Source organism: Cajanus cajan, chromosome 2 (assembly GCF_000230855.2).
Source record: "Cajanus cajan strain Asha chromosome 2, NIPB_CcT2T_4, whole genome shotgun sequence".
Lineage (NCBI taxonomy): Eukaryota > Viridiplantae > Streptophyta > Magnoliopsida > Fabales > Fabaceae > Cajanus > Cajanus cajan.
The window spans coordinates 1004251-1025361 of record NC_138518.1 but is presented as its reverse complement, the minus strand read 5'-3'; the positions used below and the strand labels follow the sequence as shown (position 1 = coordinate 1025361).

Sequence of the window (21111 nt, the reverse complement as noted above, 5' to 3'; positions counted from 1 at the left end):
GTGTTGCTTTCATAGTGTTTCAAAAGTGGAAGAAGCAGGTAGAGAAGGAAAGTAAAAAGTGTGTCAAGTTCCTAAGAATTGATGGAGGTGGAGAGTTTACATCTGCTAAGTTTGAAGATTTTTGCAGTGAAAAATGGTATCATACATGAGGTTACACCTCCATATACTCCTCAACATAATGGGCTTGCTGAAAGGAGGAATAGGTCACTACTTAACATGGTGAGAAGCATGCTGAAAGGGAAGTCAGTTCCATCAAAATTTTGGGGTGAAGCTACAGTAACTACAACTTATATTTTAAATAAATGTCCTACCAAGAAGCTTAGTGGCATGACACCTGAAGAGAAGTGGTCTGGGAAGAAGCCTAGTGTTGATCATTTCAGGATATTTGGTTCACTTTGTTATGTGCATCTTCTAGATCAAAAGAGAAAGAAACTGGATGACAAAGCTCAACCAATGCTACTGGTTGGTTATCACTCAACTGGTGGGTACAAGTAGTACAACCTTGATACTAAAAGAGTAGTTGTGACTTGTGAGTAGAGATGTCACTTGTATTGAGAATGAAAGTTGGAAGTGGAAAGTTGTTGAAGAAAATGTTAGAGTTTCAGATGATTTGCCTCTAATTGATGAACTGGAGGATGAGTTATACAATGAACTTAATTGAAAAAACAACTCATGCAGTGTCTAACAGAAGATCTCAAACAACTAGATCTGAAAATGTCAGACTTGGTGATTATGTGAGGTTCTTTAATAATGCAGTAAATGAGGAAGGAGATTTGGTTCATCTAGCACTTGGCAGAAGTTGAGCCAATAGATTTCACTAAAGCATTGAACAGTGAAGTTTGGAGAAGAGCTATGAAAGAAGAGTTGCAAGCCATAGAGAAAAATTAGACTTGGGAATTGGTGGATTTGCCTCCAAAGAAGCAAACCATTGCAGTCAAATGGGTGTTCAAAGTGAAATCGCTTCTTGATGGATCAATGTTAAGATACAAGACCAAGTTAGTGGCAAAAGTTTTTCTACAAAAAGCTGGTGTTGATTATCATGATGTATTTGCACTAGTAGTTAGACTACCAACAATAAGGCTAGTAGTTGCAGCTGCTGTTTCAAGAGGATGGAGGTCCTTCTAGCTAGATGTGAAATCTGCTTTTCTCATTGGAGCATTGGAATATATAGAACAACCACCTAGCTTTACTCTGAGAGGCAAAGAGGATAAGGTATACAAGTTAAAGAAGGCATTGTATGGATTGAGGGAGGCTCCTAGAACCTGGAATAAAAGAATTGACTCTTATTTGTTGCGACTTGGTTTCAAAAAAGCTCGAATGGAGTATGGTGTTTATGCGAGAAAGAGCAGCAATGGCAAATTGTTGATAGTTTGTCTTTATGTTGATGACCTATTGGTCACTGGTTCTAATATTGTTGAAATTGATAGATTCAAGTTCACTATGAATTCTGAGTTTGAAATGACAGACTTGGAGACTCTATCCTACTTTCTAGGCATGGAGTTTGTGCATTGTCATAGTAGTATCTTTCTTCATCAAGAAAGGTACATCATAGAAGTGTTGAAGAGGTTTGGAATGGTTGATTATAATGCTACAATCACACCAGCTGAAGTGAATTTGAAAGTAGTGAAAGATGAAAACTCTAAGCAGATTGATGGTACGCTTTACAAATAAATTATAGGCTCTCTGAGGTTTGTTTGCAATAGCAAACCAGACATTTGCTTTGTTGTTGGAATTGCTAGCAGATTCATGGCTGATCCTAGGGTGACTCATATGGCTTCAGTCAAGAGAATTTTGCGATACTTGAAGGGAACTATAAATTATGGAAATTTTTTTTCCTAAAGAATGCAAAGATAAGCTGGTTGGTTTCTGTGATAGTGACTAGTGTGGAGACAAGGAAGATAGAAAGAGTATCACTTGTTACTTTTTCATGTTTCAAGGTGCACCAATCTCTTGGTATTCTAAGAAACAACCAATAGTGGCTCTATCTAGCTGTGAAACAGAATATGTAGCAACTGCTTACTGTGCTTTTCAAGGAATTTGGCTGAAATCATTGATAGCAAAATTGAGTTTAGGTGATGAAGAGAAGGTGCAATTGTTGATTGCAATTGAGCTAGCTAAGAATCCAGTAGCGTATGGGAGATCTAAGCATATTGGGGCTAGATTTCATTATCTCAGAGATCAAGGAAGATTGAGTTGGTTCATTGTAGAAGTGAAGTGCAACCAGCTGATGCTCTTACCAAGTCTATGAAGATTGGAAGATTTCTAGAGCTTAGGAAAATGTTTGGAGTTATTTCGATGTTGGATCTGAATTAAAGGGGATGTGTTGAGTTAGTATGTGGTTAATTAAGATGTTTGTTAAAATAAAAAAAGGAAAATCAGCCTTTATATAAAGGCATGAACACTTTTGCACATAAATGAAAAAAATATACTATTTCTCTTTTATCCTTTTCTTTATTTTTTTCATTTTGTGCGGTCTTTGCATCCCTAACAATTGAAATCCCAAGTTGAAGAGACTTGATATAATTTTTATGTATGTAAAGTAACCAAGTCAAAGATAAAAGAATAATAAAGCTTACCCAAACAATCCCAATTATTTTTAATTATTTATTCATGAACACAATTTAAATGATAAAAGAATAAAATAATAAAAATAATAAAATGAGAAAGAAAACAAGCGAAATTACAATCTTACCAATGCACCAAGCACTGACTACTTATATACATGTTATGTTTTCTTTTAGTGGCCCATTTCCTAGTCATGTATCATTACTCTCAATTGCAAGGAAATGCCAATGGTCAAATTGCAAATCTCAATTTATTAATTGCATAAAATTTGTGATATTTCCACAACCTCAATGGATAACAAGCAAGGAACTCAAACAATGCACAAGAATACATTTTATATGAAATCCACAATCTTCTGTCCACGACTGTAGTGAGTGAGAAATGCTTACTAAGCCCCATAAGTAACAAGAAAAGAATTCGGCATTTCCCCCTAGCATGTGAACTGTGCAGCATTGGAGCAAAGTAATCACTTAAAAGTTAAAACCAAACTGTGTTTATCAAACAATAAGAAAAGCATCCACCTTTTGAGGATCCACCAGTGCTATCAATCACAAATTGCGGAAAATGGCAGAAAGCCAATAATCTGCTATATCATATATAGCGGATAGTGTTTTGGGAAAATAGTAGAAGTTGCATAGCAGTTAAAATATATAGTATATTAATTATATATGTATAAAAACGTAAGTTGTATGAAAATAAAAATAAAATGCATAAAAGTTGACATTATATTAACTCAAAAGTTAAATTGGTTGGAGATAAAATGACTAGAGGATGTAGGATACATGCTGCAAACGTGACACCATAACGGCTACTACAGTGGACAGAGTCATGATCACGGATTCAAGGAATTCCGCAATGCAATATCTATGTAACAACACGGGGTCCACCTAAGTCCCAAGGTTCATCAAAGACAACAAGAATACACAAACAAATGTAGCATCCGGGCTAGACACAAACAAATGTACAGCTCATTCAGAAAATCACTTAAAACCAAACTGTGTTTGACTCATCAAATAACAACAGAATCATCAAAGTTTTGTTTTGAGGACACACCCAAGGTTGATCAAACACTAGAAAAGGAAAACCAAAAACCCACCAGAAATGTAGCAGCTGGGCGGAACATTTAAACAAATGCACAGTTGATTCAAAAATTAGAACAATCCATCACACTATCATAGTTCATATAACACAATCATATAAAGAGCAATAACCATAAAAGGAAGCAACAGATCTCCAGCTGCCCAACATCACCATCTAACACAATGCAGCAACAAAAATTTCGCCACACTATGCTAAACACTAAAATACATTCCACACCAAAGTCATCCACAGCTCAAAGCTTCTGGTCAAACTCAAATCACACACGAACCCCTAGAAATCTAGAAAATCGCAAAAATTAAAACAAAATAAAAACGCCACGTGGCATTCGTTTGTCTACCAACACCGTAAAAATCTCCAATTAACCCCAAACGATTGCCTAATTGGAAAGATCCCTCACTACCTTTTTGCCCTAACAAACACCACCGTTCGCAACACGCGGGCGCTTCGATTATTCTCTCCAATTTGAATCACCGAATAACAACAAAGAGCCACTACACTGTGCGTGGAGGGGGTTATGCACTCACGTCAACACACACAGCGACGAAGAAAACAAGCGAAATTACGCATCCCTTTCGGAACACGGAAATTCAGTGAAACCTAACGATAAAGCAATCGTGCGTGCGCGTAGCTATTTCGTCCATTCGTCGAATTAGGATAAGAGAGGAACAAACCAATTCGAAAAAAATAGAGAATTATATTATACGCGCAATTAGAGAGAGAGAGAACCTGAGTCGTGGAAAGGAAGCGCGGGCGACGGTGGTCGACGGCGATGGCGATGGCGATGGCGGCGGCGATTGGACGGAGGAGCTGAGAGTGAGAGCGTGGTGCGTGCGCCTCTCTCTGCGTTGGAGACTTTGTAAGAGAGGAAACAAACACACAACACCTTAATCACTTTTTTTTATTTTTATTTTTATTATTTCTCCCCTTTCGCCTCTTTCCTTTTTCCCACACCTAAATGTAAATGTGCTTTTCTATTTTATTTACAAATTAATAATTATCATGTTTTATTAATTTTGTGGTAAACATTTTCAAGAACGTATCTAGAATAATTTATAGAAATAAATAAATATAAATGTATTTAAAGTTTATATAATTATTTTTAAAAATATCTAAATTATATTTTAAATGTATCAACAAAAGTCCTTTCAAATAAGTTATGATAATTTATATGTTAAATTGAGTTGTTTGTTTGACATAAATTTGATATGGTTTTGAAATTTAGATCCATACATGTGATAATGTGCATTTTATATATATATATATATATATAGAATGATGGTAATTATTGTATTGATGTGTGGGAGAAGAAGGTAGCTATAAAAGATCACGAATTCAGCATTTGGACCTCTATACTTGTTGATCTCGCACCTTATTTATGGGTCTTCTCTTTTCTTGTGGTCAACTAGTTTGTATTTCTTACTCTTGTTATTTATTTATTTTGTTTATTTCATTATGTATCGAACCAAAAAATAAATAAAAAATTTACACCTGTGTTGAACAAAACTTAAGACCTCATATAAATTAATATTTTAATACATATATTTTACATACTAAATATTTATTATATTTAATTCAATTTATAATAAACTATATATAAAGTATTATATTTGAACATATAAATTATTCATAAATATATAAGTTCTGTTTAGATTTAAGAATAGATAACTTATATTGTGAGACAAAATTATTTTTATTTATTGATAAAATATTTTAAAATATTAAAATTTAATTAGTAAATAAATATGAAAAATAAAAATTAAGTTATATAAAAAGTTATAAGATTCTCTAAATCTTATTGAAGAATGATCTTTATAAACGTTTTTATATGAGATAGTCGTTCATATTTAATATATAGAGGATTTATTAACTTAATATCTTATTATTAAACTGACTTCAGTAAATTTAAAACACATGTATGTTAAAACATAATAGATAAAAATTAAAACAAGATAAAAAGTATTGTGTTATAAGATTTGCCTTTTTGTATGATCTATTTGTTTATGAGAAAAGAACGTGGACTGATTTAGAATGAACCAAAATAATATTTGTTAATTTTTGTATTCCCCTCAAGATGGAAGGAAGGGGAGGAAAATGTCATTATTTTATATAGAGACAAACATACCCTTACTTATATCATTTATATATATATATATATATATATATATATATATATATATATATATTAACACCATAAGTTTTTGTTAATTAATGTGTTTTTTTTAATAATTATGTGGTGTGTGATGTTCTGAGGTATTGTTGAGGGACTTAAGGAGTTTAGGAATTTCTCATGAATCTTTAGACATTTTAGAGGGTCTCTCTAGACAGAGGTCTAGTCTGACCTTGAGGGGAGGAGTATATAAGATTTTTGTTAAGGATTAAGCTTTATAAGTTTAGTTCTACAGAATCTAGAAAGATAAGCTAGAAGGAAATGCTTTGGATTGTGAGTTCTCTTCTGCTAACCTTCTCTTAAGAGGGTGATATTTCCTCGAAATCATTCATTTGGTTGTGTTTTGTTGATTTAGATATATGATTTGGTCTGATATTGTTCATATGCTTGATGTTTATATGGCTGAATAACATTGTTATGGTGAAATATGATGTATCGTATAATGTGAATTACGTATTTGTATAAGGGTGATGAATACCATGTTGAGATGTTTGGTGTGTTGATATGTTGTAAACCATAGTGTCTAGTTGTTGGATTTGCATGTGGTTGTTAGTTGAATAATTGTTATACTCATATATTTGTGATATGGTAATCTTTTTGAAATTTAGCTTACCCTTACATATTTTTTTGGTGGTTGGACTACAATGACCATGTTTATATGAGAGTATGACAGGGTTAGTTGGAGGTAAATGGTGGCTTTGATGAGGCCATGGTGGTGGTTGGTTTTGTTGCTTTTGTTGGGTTACTTTGAATTATCTAGTATATATAGATATTGTTTGACCAACAAATTAATATTCATATTTTCACAATGTACACATCCAGATATCATGATTATATTAATCCTAAGTACATTAGTTGTTTATCTATTGCTAGTTGATGATTCAATAGCTTTTGCGTTCTCTCTTACTTTTCATTCCACCTTCTTGTTTTCCACATTATCAACGAAGTGTTGTTGAGGAAAATCAACTAATGTAACTTACGATGTACTGTGGTGTGCATGTTAAGTTGTGATGATCCATACGAGCTACTATGGTCTACTTTTATTTAAGATACTATGAGATCAATTAGATAAGTTGAATCTTTTGCATTGCATGAATCTACATTGTTTGTTGGTCTCATCTTTTCAAACCCTGTAGAAACCCAAGTGAAATATATTCTACTCTAAAATTGTTTTTTAACGGAAAAAATTACACAATAAAACTTGTGTCATGTTGTCTTTAGATTCATCCATGTACCATTACTAAATGTGGCAGTCTGTTTTGTCTTATTCTATTGTTGCTCAACTAAATTTCTGTCTTTTATTTTAGGTTGCTGTTTTGAAGGAACACTTCTCACCATACGGTGAACTCTCCACCGTAGAGCTAGAAGACGTTCAAGTCAACGATAGTAGCCAACAAGAGGCACATATAACTTTCACTACTCGTTGGGCAGCTGAGAAGGCATTTACTAATGGTAAATGCTGGAAAGACCACAATCTGAAATTCATGTGGCTGTCACCTTCTAGTTCTAGTAATGCCACTGGTAGTAGAGAACGTTCTCTATCTGCTCCCAAGGAGCCCTTAGATTCAGATGACCATTCTGAAGAAAAATTGGGAAGCTCTGTGAACCAAGAAGCAATTGTGTCAGATGGTGAGCATAAAAATTGTGAAACTAATAATGGTTTGGAGCTTATGGAAATGGAGCCAAGTGAAGATCCCCAATGTACCACAAGGCAAGTTTCCTGTCTGCTCAATTCACTTGTCATTTTATTGTTGGCTAATCGATGGTTGAGATCGAGAGGCAATTAAAGATCATAACATAATTTTTAGGTAAATTCCCAACTCATTTTTTTTTGTGTTATATTCATTGATCAATTAACTTGTTCTAAATTAATTAATTCCTTAATTTCTAAGTTAAAAATTCAAAAAAAAAATAAATAATAATTAACACCTTAATTTCTAAATTAAAATTTTGAATGATCATTTTAAGAGGAAAAATTATTCCATATTTTTAAATATTGAAAATCAAACTTGGGATATTGACAATGATCATTCTTTTTAACAATTTTTCATTTTAAAATTTTCATTTTCATCTTAAAATTTAATTATGTATAATAATTATTTAAAATTTATCATTTTCTCTTAAATTTAAGTTGCTATACATTTCTAATTATATTAAAAATACTCGTACAATACGTAAAATACATTTTATTTAACGTACATGGAACAAACAATTAGATATCATAAATAAAAGTTTCAATGGTTAATTTCTTTTTACTTATATTTATTTGGAAATAATTAATAACTGACCATTAAAAAATAAAGAATTTGTATACGGAAAGAAGTTATGTCGATTTTCATACGACAACCATCATAAGGAGCGTTATAAATGCTGGGTTGATTTGATTTTTTTTTCTTTTCACACTCCTAATCATTCTTGGAGTAATAGGAGAACTGCTTTGAATTTTATCAACATATGACGTCAAGGTCTGCATACATACAGAAAAGCCATAGCAGAAAAATAGCATTCAAAATAAGATTCAAGCATATCACCGACATATCGGAGTGATCATAAACATGTACTTAGTATATCAATAATTTATGATGATTGATGCACAAGCAAAGGATGATAAAGACAACCCAAGTTTCTATTTGACCACAAGCATTTTCTTTTGATCTTATTATTGATATGAGGTCCACATATCATAAGATGGAGCAATATAATACGCATTAGACTCCGAAATCTATTAATATGGAAGATGGCCGCATTTGAAAATGTCTATCTTTCACATTTATATCAACTATGCATAACTATGCATAGTGACTAAAACTCCAGTTCATGCTTTGTAGTAACTCAGACAAAATACAATACATGCTCTAGAATCTACCCATGTGAGGCTTAAGTAGATGAATTTTCACCTACATAAGCACTAAAGTCTATGTAGGATTCATTTACTTAAGCCTATGTTCAATACTAGATGAAAATCTTCATTTAATAGGCTTAAGTAGAGTCCAACTCATATCTCCATTTTGAAACACAGCCAACATATCCATCAGCTCTAATCCAGCACGCTGCAATGAAATTCCCCAATTTAATAAAAATTGCACTTTTATTTTAAACTGATAAAGTAGCAGCAATGTATGTGGCGCAAACCTTCCAGAAAAATATCACTACTAAGTAAAAATTGTAACAGCGTACAATTATTATTGACATGAAGAAATGAAGCTTAGAAAAGATAAATATAAAGTGAATAATATTTGTCAATTTTATTTAATCATAGAACACCTTATCGTGCATTTTGGGTTGTCAATAATGGGAATCTTTAAAACTCATCCAACCAGAACAAGGATTGATTAACGACTAACTACGTCAAATTATTTATAAGAATACAGATCTTATGCATTTAGGAAACTTTCATATATTCTTCTCCCACAGATATGCACCTCCTTGTTTGCTACACTCATTATACAAATATCTCCATAAATGAACTAAATTCTAGATTTTATGTCAATCTTTTTCCACAATCATCTTTGTATCATTATTACCAACTTTGCGGCAATAGCAAACTACAAAAACGCTTACCACTTTAAGTCAAGGATAGAAAATACTTACCTCAAGTCCTAAGTATAAATATAGAATAAATTGTCAAAATCAAGAAAATTAGTTAATTTGATTATTTTTAAATAATTTACCAAAAATGCAAATTTTATTTTAAAGATACCATTCTTTTTAAGTGATTGTTATATTTAATGTTAGTTATAAGATAATGGATAGAAACTAGAGTTAACAATAAATTAAGAGAATAAAAGAAATTTATTGAATCACTTTGAAAACTAATGACTATTGCTAATAATTTTAGGGTTTATGGTTTTTATAATTAGGAACACAAAAAGTATTTTCCAAGAGGATAAACAGTATTACAAAATAAACTCAAAATTATATAAGCATTTTGAATTCAGATTGCAGACAACAGGTTTACAGTTGCATACATAATATAGAGGGACAAGAAGAAGATTACCTCATGATGTGTCCAAAGTAACAGTTTGCATTTGGCACGAATCTCTTGGACATTAGATAATGCCTTGAAAAAGTTTTCATTCAGTGCTACTTCTCTAAGTGTATTTATCTACAGATGATCAAAACTAATCATAAGCAAGAACATAATACAAGTATCTCATTTAATTCACAAAGACATAGTTCAAGACAAAGAACAGTGATTTAAACCTCTGTATTTCAACTAGTGAACGGCAATGTTTATATGGAAGTCATGATATTACCAAGTTCTTTATCTTGATTTGGAAGAAGAATCCATTTAAAACTCTGATTTTAGCCCCAGTGTGTGTAGTAGCAATCTTCAATTTCCTTCTAGACTATCCTTATATGCCATGCCCATGTAATTGGGTAGGAGAGAATTTGGATATAGTCCTAATATAAGGACAATGTTAGACTTTAAGCATATTGTGGCCCAACACCTCATCATCATCAAGTTCCATAGCTTTCTGCAATCCATGGATGACATACTTGCATGTTAATTTATTTGGGACATACCCCACCTTGAACAGCTTATCCTGAAGCTCCATCAACTCGTCTATATTACCAACCTCACAAAATACTTTAACAATTGCATTGTAGCTTTCAGTATCGTAAATTTTAAATTCATTGGCAAAGATTTTCAATAATGACACAGCTTTATCAACCTTATTTTCCTCACAATACCCATTTATTAATGCTCTGCTCGTCTCTACATCAGGTTGAATACCTGAAATAACCATTTCCTCCAACAATCCTTCAGCCTCCGAAGTCCTGTTTATTCGACACAAGCAGCTTATAACAGCTCTATAGGAAGCAAGATTCAGCTTCATGCTCTTCTTCACCATCTCACATTTCAAAATCAACGCCGCTTCCACATTATTGAATTCACACAGTGTCTCAACCAGTTTATTGTAAGTATTCACTTGAGGTATATAGCCATCCTGAGATATCCTTAGCAGAAAACTTCTAGCAGCAAACGGTCGACCTTCACTACACAATGCAACTACAAGATAATCATATACATCCTCAGGAATCTTAATTCCAAATCTCTTAAGCTCCGCAATAACATTCAAGGCAGACAACAGCTTTCCTTCCCTAGCATATCCTTCAACTATAACCCGACATGTGACCGCGTCAGGACAAATCCCATTTCCTATCATTTCATGCAACAATGATCTACACATTTGCATCTTTCCTTCTCTACAATAACCAGACACAAGAGTATTATAAGACACAACATCCGGATCTATCCCTCGGTGAACCATCTCATGAAAAAGTCGATGAGCCTCCTTGACCTTTCCTTCTTCACAAAGACCATTCATCAACGCTGTGTGTGTAATCAAATTAGGCATCACACCTCTAATGTACATGATCTTGTATAGATAAAACGCATCCTCCAACCTTCTTTTCTTACAATAGCTATTAACAAGGGTGTTATACGTGACCAAGTCAGGCTCAAACCCTTCCTCCTCCATCTTCTCCAAGAATCCGTTCACCTTATCGGTATCCCTGTCTTTGCACAAAACATGGGTCATAATGTTGAAAGTATAAGCATTCCTATGTATTCCAAGTCTTCCCATTTTTTCATAAACCTCCCAACATTGAGCAATATAATTAAGCCTAGACAACCCACTCAACAAACAATTGCAAGCAATCACATTGGGGATAAAACAAGCCTCAATGTTCCTCCTAAAAGTTACCAAACCCTTCTCAACCATGCCAACCTTCACATAAGCCTTGATAAGCATATCAAAGATCACAGGGTTCCAATTACAATCCTCAGTGCACCCCACGAGGCTCTCATAAATGTCCTCAGTTGGGGAAACACCCTCAACCTCAACCAATTGTATCAACTCAGACAACAACTTCATGGCCTGAGAGAATACCCTAGACCAAGCAAGTATGTGAACAATTACACAATAGTTATGCAGAGAGGTGATGTTCAAGTCATTTTTGACCCAATTGAAGAAGGTGAGGGCCGAAGAGTGATCAGACTGGGATCTGAGCAAGACACTTGAATATTTGTGGGGACCCAAGTGGGGGAGAATCGTTTTGATGTCATTTTGAAGTGAAAGGCAGGAAGTTTTTTGTTTGAGGGTGGAAGAGATAAGGTTTACGATGTTGTTGCGGTTGTGGGTAGGGGGGAGAAGATTGTAAAAGGGACTCAAAGGGGGTTTGGAGTGAGAATCCTGAAGGGTGATTAGAGAAGAAGAAGAAGAAGAAGAAGAAAAGAGAGCGATTTTTTTAGTGAAATTTTTTGAAACGGTGGTAAGATAGATGGAAGATCGAGGAATCATAGAGTTGAGGATAGAGAAGAAAGTACGAGGTTTGCAGTGGAAATGAGGCTGTGAATGTGATTGAAATGTTGCAGCTGCTGCCAAGTGCCTCTCACCACATCTTTTGGTTCCTGAAAGAGAGAAGACGAAGAAACTATTTAAAATAAAATAAAATAATGTTAAATATATAAAAATAAGTTTACATATTAATTAAACTTTGTTAATGGATGGGTTAAAAATAAGTTTTTTAAAAAATTAATGTGATAATTTTCACAAATTAACAAAGTATAAATTAATTTCATTTATGAAAATATTAATTTCATTCTTTTCTTTTTAAATTCTTCTTTCTTGTAGGTAATTTTATAGAAATTTATTTAAATATATTCTTAATTTTTATCGTATAGTGAACACATAAAAAGTAGTAATACTTCTCAAGTTCAACGAGGACAATTATCTAAATATTGGTTTAATTTTACTTTTACCATGTGTTTGGATCTCATTTGAGATGATATTGATTTAATTGTGAGGCCATGTAAATAGAATTGCTTTTTCAATTAGATACGTCATAATTATTCACGAAGCCAAACGACTAAAATATTAGAAATTTGAACTTTGAATGCATATTTAACCCGACGTGGAGTACATAAGATGAACATTGAAGTTTTGACATTTTTTTTCTACATTTATTTGACATGATTTTGTTGATTGCACATATTGATATTGAGTTAGTATATGCTTAATTCAGATGTTTTTTTAAAAAAAAGGAAAATTAACCTATATAAAAACATAAAAACTTTTGTATATATATATAATTTCTCTTTTACCCTCTTTTTTGTTTTTTCATTTTCTCCGACCTTTGCATCTCTAACAAATTGATATCAGAGCTTGAAGATCTTAGGGCAAAGATTCAAAAGCATTTTTTCAGGAGGGTATAATTTGAGTTTTATAGCGACCAATATGACAAGTCTAGATGGTCACATTCCTAGAAATTTGTTAGTTCTTGATAGTAAGAATTGGGACAAATGGAGTGTTTAGATGAATGCTTTGTTTGGTTTCTAGGACATTCTTCATACTGTTAAGAATGGTTATGCGCCACTTGTTGAACTCGAAACTGAAGTCCTGAGACAGACTTTCAAGGAGAATAAAAAAAAAAGATTGTAAGGCTTTATTCTTTCTCACATTGAGAAGATTGCTTTCGCTGAAACCTCAAAAGTTGTGTGGGATGCCTTGGCTAAAGCTTGTTCTGATGATGACAAGCTAAAACAATGAGAAGATCACGAATTACTTTTCAAGAATGCAAGTTCTTGTGAATCAAATAAAAGCATGTGGTGCTACTGTTTTAAATCAGTTAATGTTGGAGAAAATGATGCAGCCTTTGAGTGCAAAGTTTGATTACATAGCTGTAACTATTGAAGAATCCAAAGATCTCTCAATAATGAAGGTGGAGGAGTTGCAAGGAACTCTTGAGGCACATGAACAACGTTTGGTTGAAAGAGACCAACAACAAGAGTCTAACCATGCCTTGCAAGCCAAGGTTGGTTTCAAGAGAGATGGTGGCAAGAAACGTGGAAGGTAAAGAGAAAGTACAGTATCACAAGGGTGGTGGCCGAGGAAATACCTCTAATAATGGCCATTTTGATGGTGATGAAGCTGAAACTTCAAAGAAGGGTGGTGGAAAAAAATGTGGAAGGGAAAAGGAAAGAAAAAATTTGATAAGTCCAAAATTGATTGTTATATTTAATGTTAGTTATAAGATAATGGATAGAAACTAGAGTTAACAATAAATTAAGAGAATAAAAGAAATTTATTGAATCACTTTGAAAACTAATGACTATTGCTAATAATTTTAGGGTTTATGGTTTTTATAATTAGGAACACAAAAAGTATTTCCCAAGAGGATAAACAGTATTACAAAATAAACTGAAAATTATATAAGCATTTTGAATTCAGATTGCAGACAACAGGTTTACAGTTGCATACATAATATAGAGGGACAAGAAGAAGATTACCTCATGATGTGTCCAAAGTAACAGTTTGCATTTGGCATCAATCTCTTGGACATTAGATAATGCCTTGAAAAAGTTTTCATTCAGTGCTTCTTCTCTAAGTGTATTTATCTACAAATGATCAAAACTAATCATAAGCAAGAACATAGTACAAGTATCTCATTTAATCCACAAAGACATAGTTCAAGACAAAGAACAGTGATTTAAACCTCTTCATGGGAGAGCTGATAATCACGTAAGAAACATGCTACAATCTCTTATCTTTGTGTAGTCGTTTCAACCTCTTGTTTGAGGCTCTCTGTGGTACTTACAATGTCAGCAAAATAACCCATTCCATTTTTTTATTTCCAAATTAAATCATGCAATGATTACATTCACAATCAAATTTTGTACAATATAAAGAATTTTAAAAACTAATTGCTTACAATTTGAAAAAACCAATGCCTAGTGTGACATGCAGCTTTAGAAACTAATTACTTAAAATAATATCATATTCTCCCTGTATTTCAACTAGTGAACGATAATTTTCATATGGAAGCCATGATATTACCAAGTTCTTTATCTTGATTTGGAAGAATAATCCATTTAAAACTATGATTTTAGCCCTAGTGTGTGTAGTAACAATCTTCAATTTCCTTTTAGACTATCCTCATATGCCATGCCCATGTAATTCTGTAGGAGAGAATTTGGATATAGCCCTAATATAAGGACAATGTTAGAATTTAAGCATATTGGGGCCCAACATCTCATCATCATCAAGTTCCATAGCTTTCTGCAATCCATGGATCACATACTTGCATGTTAATTTATTTGGAACATGCCTCACCTTGAGCAGCTTATCCTGAAGCTCCATCAACTCGCTATATTACCAACCTCACAAAATACTTTAACAACTACATTGTAGCTTTCAGTATCGTAAATTTGAAATTCCTTCACAAAGATTTTTAATAATGACACAACTTTATCAACCTAATTTTCCTCACAATACCCATTTATTAATGCTTTGCTCGTCTCTACATCAGGTTGAATATCTTAAGTAACCATTTCCTCTAGCAAACCTTCAGCCTCCGAAGTCCTGTTTACTCGACACAAGCAGCTTATAACAACTCTATAGGAAGCATGATTTAGCTTCATGCTCTTCTTCACCATCTCACATTTCAAAATCAACGCCTCTTCCACATTATTAATTCACATAGTGTCTCAACCAGTTTGTTGTAAGTATTCATTTTAGGTATATAGCCATCGTGAGATATCCTTAGCATAAAACTTTGAGCAGCAAACGGTCGACCTTCACTACACAATGCAACTACAAGATAATCATATACATCCTCAAGAATCTTAATTCCAAACCTCTTAAGCTTTGCAACAGCATTCAAGGCAGACAACAACTTTCCTTCCCTAGCATATCCTTAACCTATAACCTGACAAGTGACCGCATCAAGAGGAGGAGGAGGAGGAGGAGGAGAGGAGGAGGATGAGGCGGAGGAGGAGGAGGAGGAGCTGCAGGCGGAGGGGGACATGGAGGAGGAGAGGGAGGGGGATGGGGAGGACTTGCAAACCTGCAACATTTCAGTCACATTCACATCCCCACTTCCACTGCAAACCTCGTACATTCTTCTCTATCCTTAACTCTATGATTCCTCAATCTTTCATCTATCTTACCACCGTTTCAAAAACTTTCACTAAAACAACCGCTCTCTTTTCTTCTTCTTTTTCTTCTTCTCTAATCACCCTTTAGGATTCTCATTCCAAACCCCTTTTGAGTCCCTTTTACAATCTTCTCCCCCTACCCACAACCCCAACAACATCGTAAACTTTATCTCTTCCACCCTCCAACAAAAACGTTCATGCCTTTCACTTCAAAATGACATCAAAGCGATTTTCCCCACTTGGGTCCCCACGAATTTTCAAGGGTCTTGCTCAGATCCCAGTCTGATCACTCTTCAGCCTTCACCTTCTTCAATTGGGTCAAAAATAACTTGAACATCACACCCTCTCTACATAACTATTGTGTAATTGTTCACATACTTCCTTGGTCTAGGGTATTCTCTCAGGCAATGAAGTTGTTGTCTAAGTTAATAGAATTGGTTCAGATTGAGGGCGTTTCCCTAAATGAGGACATTTATGAGAGCCTTGTAGGGTGCACTGAGAATTGTAATTGGAACCCTGTGATCTTTGATATGCTTATCAAGGCTTATGTGAAGGTTGGCATTGTGAAGTCCCACATCGGTTAGGAAGGAGAACGAAGCATGCCATATATATGGGTGTGGATACCTTCCTTGTGTGGACGCGTTTTGGGGTGGCATGAGTGCCATTGCCAGAAGCAAAATCGTGAGGTCTGCGGCCAAAGCGGACAATATCCACATGCGGGTTGCTGGGGTGTTACATTTGGTATCAGAGCCTGGACCCGGGCCGGTGTGCCAGCGAGGGCGCTGGACTCCCATGAGGGGGGTGGATTGTGAAGTCTCACATCGGTTAGGAAGGAGAACGAAGCATGCCATATATATGGGTGTGGATACCTTCCTTGTGTGGACGCGTTTTGGGGTGGCATGAGTGTCATTGCCAGAAGCAAAACCGTGAGGGCTGCGGCCAAAGCGGACAATATCCACATGCGGGTTGCTGGGGTGTTACAGGCATGGTTGAGAAGGGTTTGGTAACTTTTAGGAGGAACATTGAGGTTGGTTTTATCCCCAATGTGATTGCTTGCAATTGTTTGTTGAGTGGGTTGTCTAGGCTTAATTATATTGCTCAATGTTGGGAGATTTATGAAAAAATGGGAAGACTTGGAATACATAGGAATGCTTATACTTTTAACATTATGACCCATGTTTTGTGCAATGACGCAGAAACCAACAAGGTGAACGGATTCTTGGAAAAGATGGAGGAGGAAGGGTTTGAACCTAACTTGGTGACGTATAAAACCCTTGTTAATAGCTATTGTAAGAAAAGAATGTTGGAGGATGCGTTTTATCTGTACAAGATCATGTACATTAGAGGTGTGATGCCTAATTTGATTACACACAACGTTGATGAATGGTCTTTGTGAAGAAAGAAAGGTCAAGGAGACTCATAAACTTTTTCATGAGATGGTTCACCGAGGGATAGATCCGGATGTTGTGTCTTATAATACTCTTGTATTTGGTTATTGTAGAAAAGGAAAGAAGCAAATGTGTAGATCATTGTTGCATGAAATGATAGGAAATAGGATTTCTCCTGACGCGGTCACCTGTCAGGTTATAGTTGAAGGATATGCTACGGAAGGAAAGTTGTTATCTACCTTGAATGCTGTTGCGGAGCTTAAGAGATTTGAAATTAAGATTCCTGAGGATGTATATGATTATCTTCTAGTTCCTCCTCTCCCTCCTCCCCCACTTCTTCCCCCGCCTCCTCTCTTCCTCCTCCCCCTCCGCCTCCGCCTCCCCTTCCCCCTCCCCCTCCCTTTCAACATTATGGCCCATGTTTTTTGCAATGACGCAAAAATCGACAAGGTGAACAGATTCTTGGAGAAGATGGAGAAGGAAGGATTTGAGCCTGACTTGGTCACATATAACACCCTTGTTAATAACTATTGTAAGAAAAAAAGGTTGGAGGATGCGTTTTATCTATACAAGATCATGTACATTAGAGGTGTGATGCCTAATTTGATTACATACAACTTTGATGAATGGTCTTTGTGAAGAAAGAAAGGTCAAGGAGGCTCATCAACTTTTTCATGAGATGGTTCACCGAGGGATAGATCTGGATATTGTGTCTTATAATACTCCTGTGTCTGGTTATTGTAGATAAGGAAAGATGCAAATGTGTAAATCATTGTTGCATGAAATGATAAGAAATGAGATTTGTCTTGAAGCGGTCACCTGTCGGGTTATAGTTGAAGGATATGCTAGGGAAGGAAAGTTGTTGTCTACCTTGAATGCTATTGCAGAGCTTAAAAGATTTGAAATTAAGATTCCTGAGGATGTATATGATTATCTTCTAGTTCCTCCTCCTCCTCCTCCTTCTCCTCCTCCCCCACATTTTCCCTCGCCTCCTCCTCTCCCTCCTCCTCCCTCCTCATCCCCTCCCTTTCAAAATTATGACCCATGCTTTGTGCAATGACGCAGAAACTAACAAGTTGAACGGATTCTTGGAGAAGATGGAGAAGGAAGGATTTGAGCCTGACTTGGTCACATATAAAACCCTTGTTAATAGCTATTGTAAGAAAATAAGGTTGGAGGATGAGTTTTATCTATACAAGATCATGTACATTAGATGTGTGATTATCTTGAGGGTTTGGAATTAAGATTCCTGAGGATGTGTATGATTATCTTGTAGTTCCTCCTCTCCTCCCCCTCCCCTTCCCCTTCCCCCCTCCTCCCTCCTCCCTCCTCCTCCTCCCTTCACTCACTCTATAGATAAACGCATCCTCCAACATTTTTTTCTTACAATAGCTATTAACAAGGGAGTTATAAGTGACCAAGTTAGGCTCAAACCCTTCCTCCTCCATCTTCTCCAAGAATCCATTCACCTTATCAGTTTCTGCGTCATTGCACAAAACATGGGTCATAATGTTGAAAGTATAAGCATTCCTATGTATTCCAAGTCTTCCCATTTTTCCATAAACCTCCCAACATTGAGCAATATAATTAAGCTTAGACAACCCACTTAACAAACAATTGCAAGCAATCACATTGGGGATAAAACCAGCCTCGATGTTCCCCCTAAAAGTTACCAAACCCTTCTCAACCATGTCAACCTTCACATAAGCCTTGATAAGCATATCAAAGATCACAGGGTTCCAATTACACTTCTCAGTGCACCCTACAAGGCTCTCATAAATGTCCTCATTTAGGGTAATGCCCTCAACCTGAACCAATTGTATCAACTTAGACAACAACTTCATGGCCTGAGAGAATACCCTAGACCAAGGAAGTATGTAAACAATTACACAATAGTTATGTAGAGAGGGAGTGATGTTCAAGTCATTTTTGACCCAATTGAAGAAGGTGAGGGTTGAAGAGTGATCAGAATGGGATTTGAGCAAGATCCTTGAAAATTCGTGGGGACCCAAGTGGGGGAGAATCGCTTTAATGTCATTTTGAAGTGAAAGGCAGGAACTTTTTTGTTGGACGATGGAAGAGATAAAGTTTACGATGTTGTTGGGGTTATGGGTAGGGGGAGAAGATTGTAAAAGGGACTCAAAAGGGGTTTGGAATGAGAATCCTAAAGGGTGATTAGAGAAGAAGAAAAAGAAGAAGAAAAGAGAGCGGTTTTTTTATTGAAAGTTTTTGAAACGGTGGTAAGATAGATGGAAGATTGAGGAATCATAGAGTTGAGGATAGAAAAGAATGTACGAGGTTTTGCGGTGGAAGTGGGGCTGTGAATGTGAATGAAATGTTGTAGGTTTGCAGGTCCTCCCCCTCCCCTTCCCCCTCCTCCACCCCCCTCCCCCTTTGCCTCCACCTGTTCCTCCTCCTCTTCCTCCTTGTCCACGTCCTCCTCCCCCTCCCCCTCCTCCTCCTCCTCGACCTCATCCTCCTCTCCTCCTTCTCCTCCTCCTCTGCCTCCTCCTCCCCCTCCCCCTCTTCCTCCTCTTCCTCCTCATCCTCCTCCTCCTCCTCCTCTCCTCCTCCCCCTCCTCCTCCTCCTCCTGATGCGGTCACCTATCCGGTTATAGTTGAAGGATATGCTAGGGAAGGAAAGTTGTTATCTGCCTTGAATGCTGTTGCGGAGCTTAAGAGATTTGGAATTAAGATTCTTAAGGATGTATATGATTATCTTGTAGTTGCATTGTGTAGTGAAGGTCGACCGTTTGCTGCTCGAAGTTTTATGCTAAGGATATGTCAAGATGGCTATATACCTAAAATGAATACTTAAAACAAACTGGTTGAGACACTATGTGAATTAATAATGTGGAAGAGGCGTTGATTTTGAAATGTGAGAAGGTGAAGAAGAGCATGAAGCTGAATCTTGCTTCCTATAGAGTTGTTATAAGCTGCTTATGTCGAGTAAACAGGACTTCGGAGGCTGAAGGTTTGCTAGAGGAAATGGTTACTTCAGATATTCAACCTGATGTAGAGACGAGCAAAGCATTAATAAATGGGTATTGTGAGGAAAATTAGGTTGATAAAGTTGTGTCATTATTGAAAATCTTTGTCAAAGAATTTCAAATTTACGATACTGAAAGCTACAATGTAGTTGTTAAAGTATTTTGTGAGGTTGGTAATATAGACGAGTTGATGGAGCTTCAGGATAAGCTGCTCAAGGTGGGGTATGTTCTAAATAAATTAACATCATGGATTGTAGAAAGCTATGGAACTTGATGATGATGAGATGTTGGGCAACAATATGCTTAAAGTCTAACATTGTCCTTATATTAGGACTATATCCAAATTCTCTCCCACCCAATTACATGGGCATGGCATATAAGGATAGTCTAAAAGGAAATTGAAGATTGTTACTACACACACTGGGGCTAAAATTAGAGTTTTAAATGGATTCTTCTTCCAAATCAAGATAAAGAACTTGGTAATATCATGGCTTCCATATGAAAATTGTCGTTCACTAGTTGAAATACAGGGGAATCCGATATTATTTTAAGTAATTAGTTTCTAAAGCTGCACGTCACACTAGGCATTGGTTTTTTCAAATTGTAAGTACCACAGAGAGCCTCAAACAAGAGCTTGAAACTACTACACAAAGATAAGAGATTGTAGCATGTTTCTTACGTGATTATCAGCTCTCCCATGAAGAGGTTTAAATCACTGTTCTTTGTCTTGAACTATGTCTTTGTGGATTAAATGGGATACTTGTATTCTGTTCTTGCTTATGATTAGTTTTGATCATTTGTAGATAAATACACTTAGAGAAGAAGCACTGAATGAAAACTTTTTCCAGGCATTATCTTATGTCCAAGAGATTAATGCCAAATGCAAATTGTTACTTTGGACACATCACCAGGTAATCTTCTTCTTGTCCCTCTATATTATGTATGCAACTGTAAACC

General features: G+C 35.6%; 1 protein-coding gene and 1 long non-coding RNA gene across 2 annotated transcripts; both read right to left on the bottom strand.

Moving 5' to 3' along the window:
- Positions 1-10038: 10038 nt before the first annotated feature.
- LOC145949284 (uncharacterized) lies at positions 10039-19407 on the bottom strand. Its single transcript, XM_083067772.1, has 2 exons — positions 19366-19407; positions 10039-12067 (listed from the first exon to the last, which is right to left on the bottom strand). The coding sequence occupies exon 2, from the start codon at positions 11713-11715 to the stop codon at positions 10255-10257; it is 1461 nt and encodes a 486-aa protein (XP_082923898.1). The 5' UTR covers positions 11716-12067; positions 19366-19407; the 3' UTR covers positions 10039-10254.
- On the bottom strand, positions 14033-14646 carry LOC145955219 (uncharacterized). Its single transcript, XR_014431865.1, has 3 exons — positions 14552-14646; positions 14336-14424; positions 14033-14237 (listed from the first exon to the last, which is right to left on the bottom strand). It is a non-coding gene; the product is annotated as an uncharacterized LOC145955219 (long non-coding RNA).
- Positions 19408-21111: the final 1704 nt, after the last annotated feature.

What these genes read in the sequence shown, in the direction of transcription:
- LOC145949284 (XM_083067772.1), bottom strand. Translation starts at nt 11,715, where the DNA reads ATGAAGTTGTTGTCTGAGTTGATACAATTGGTTGAGGTTGAGGGTGTT.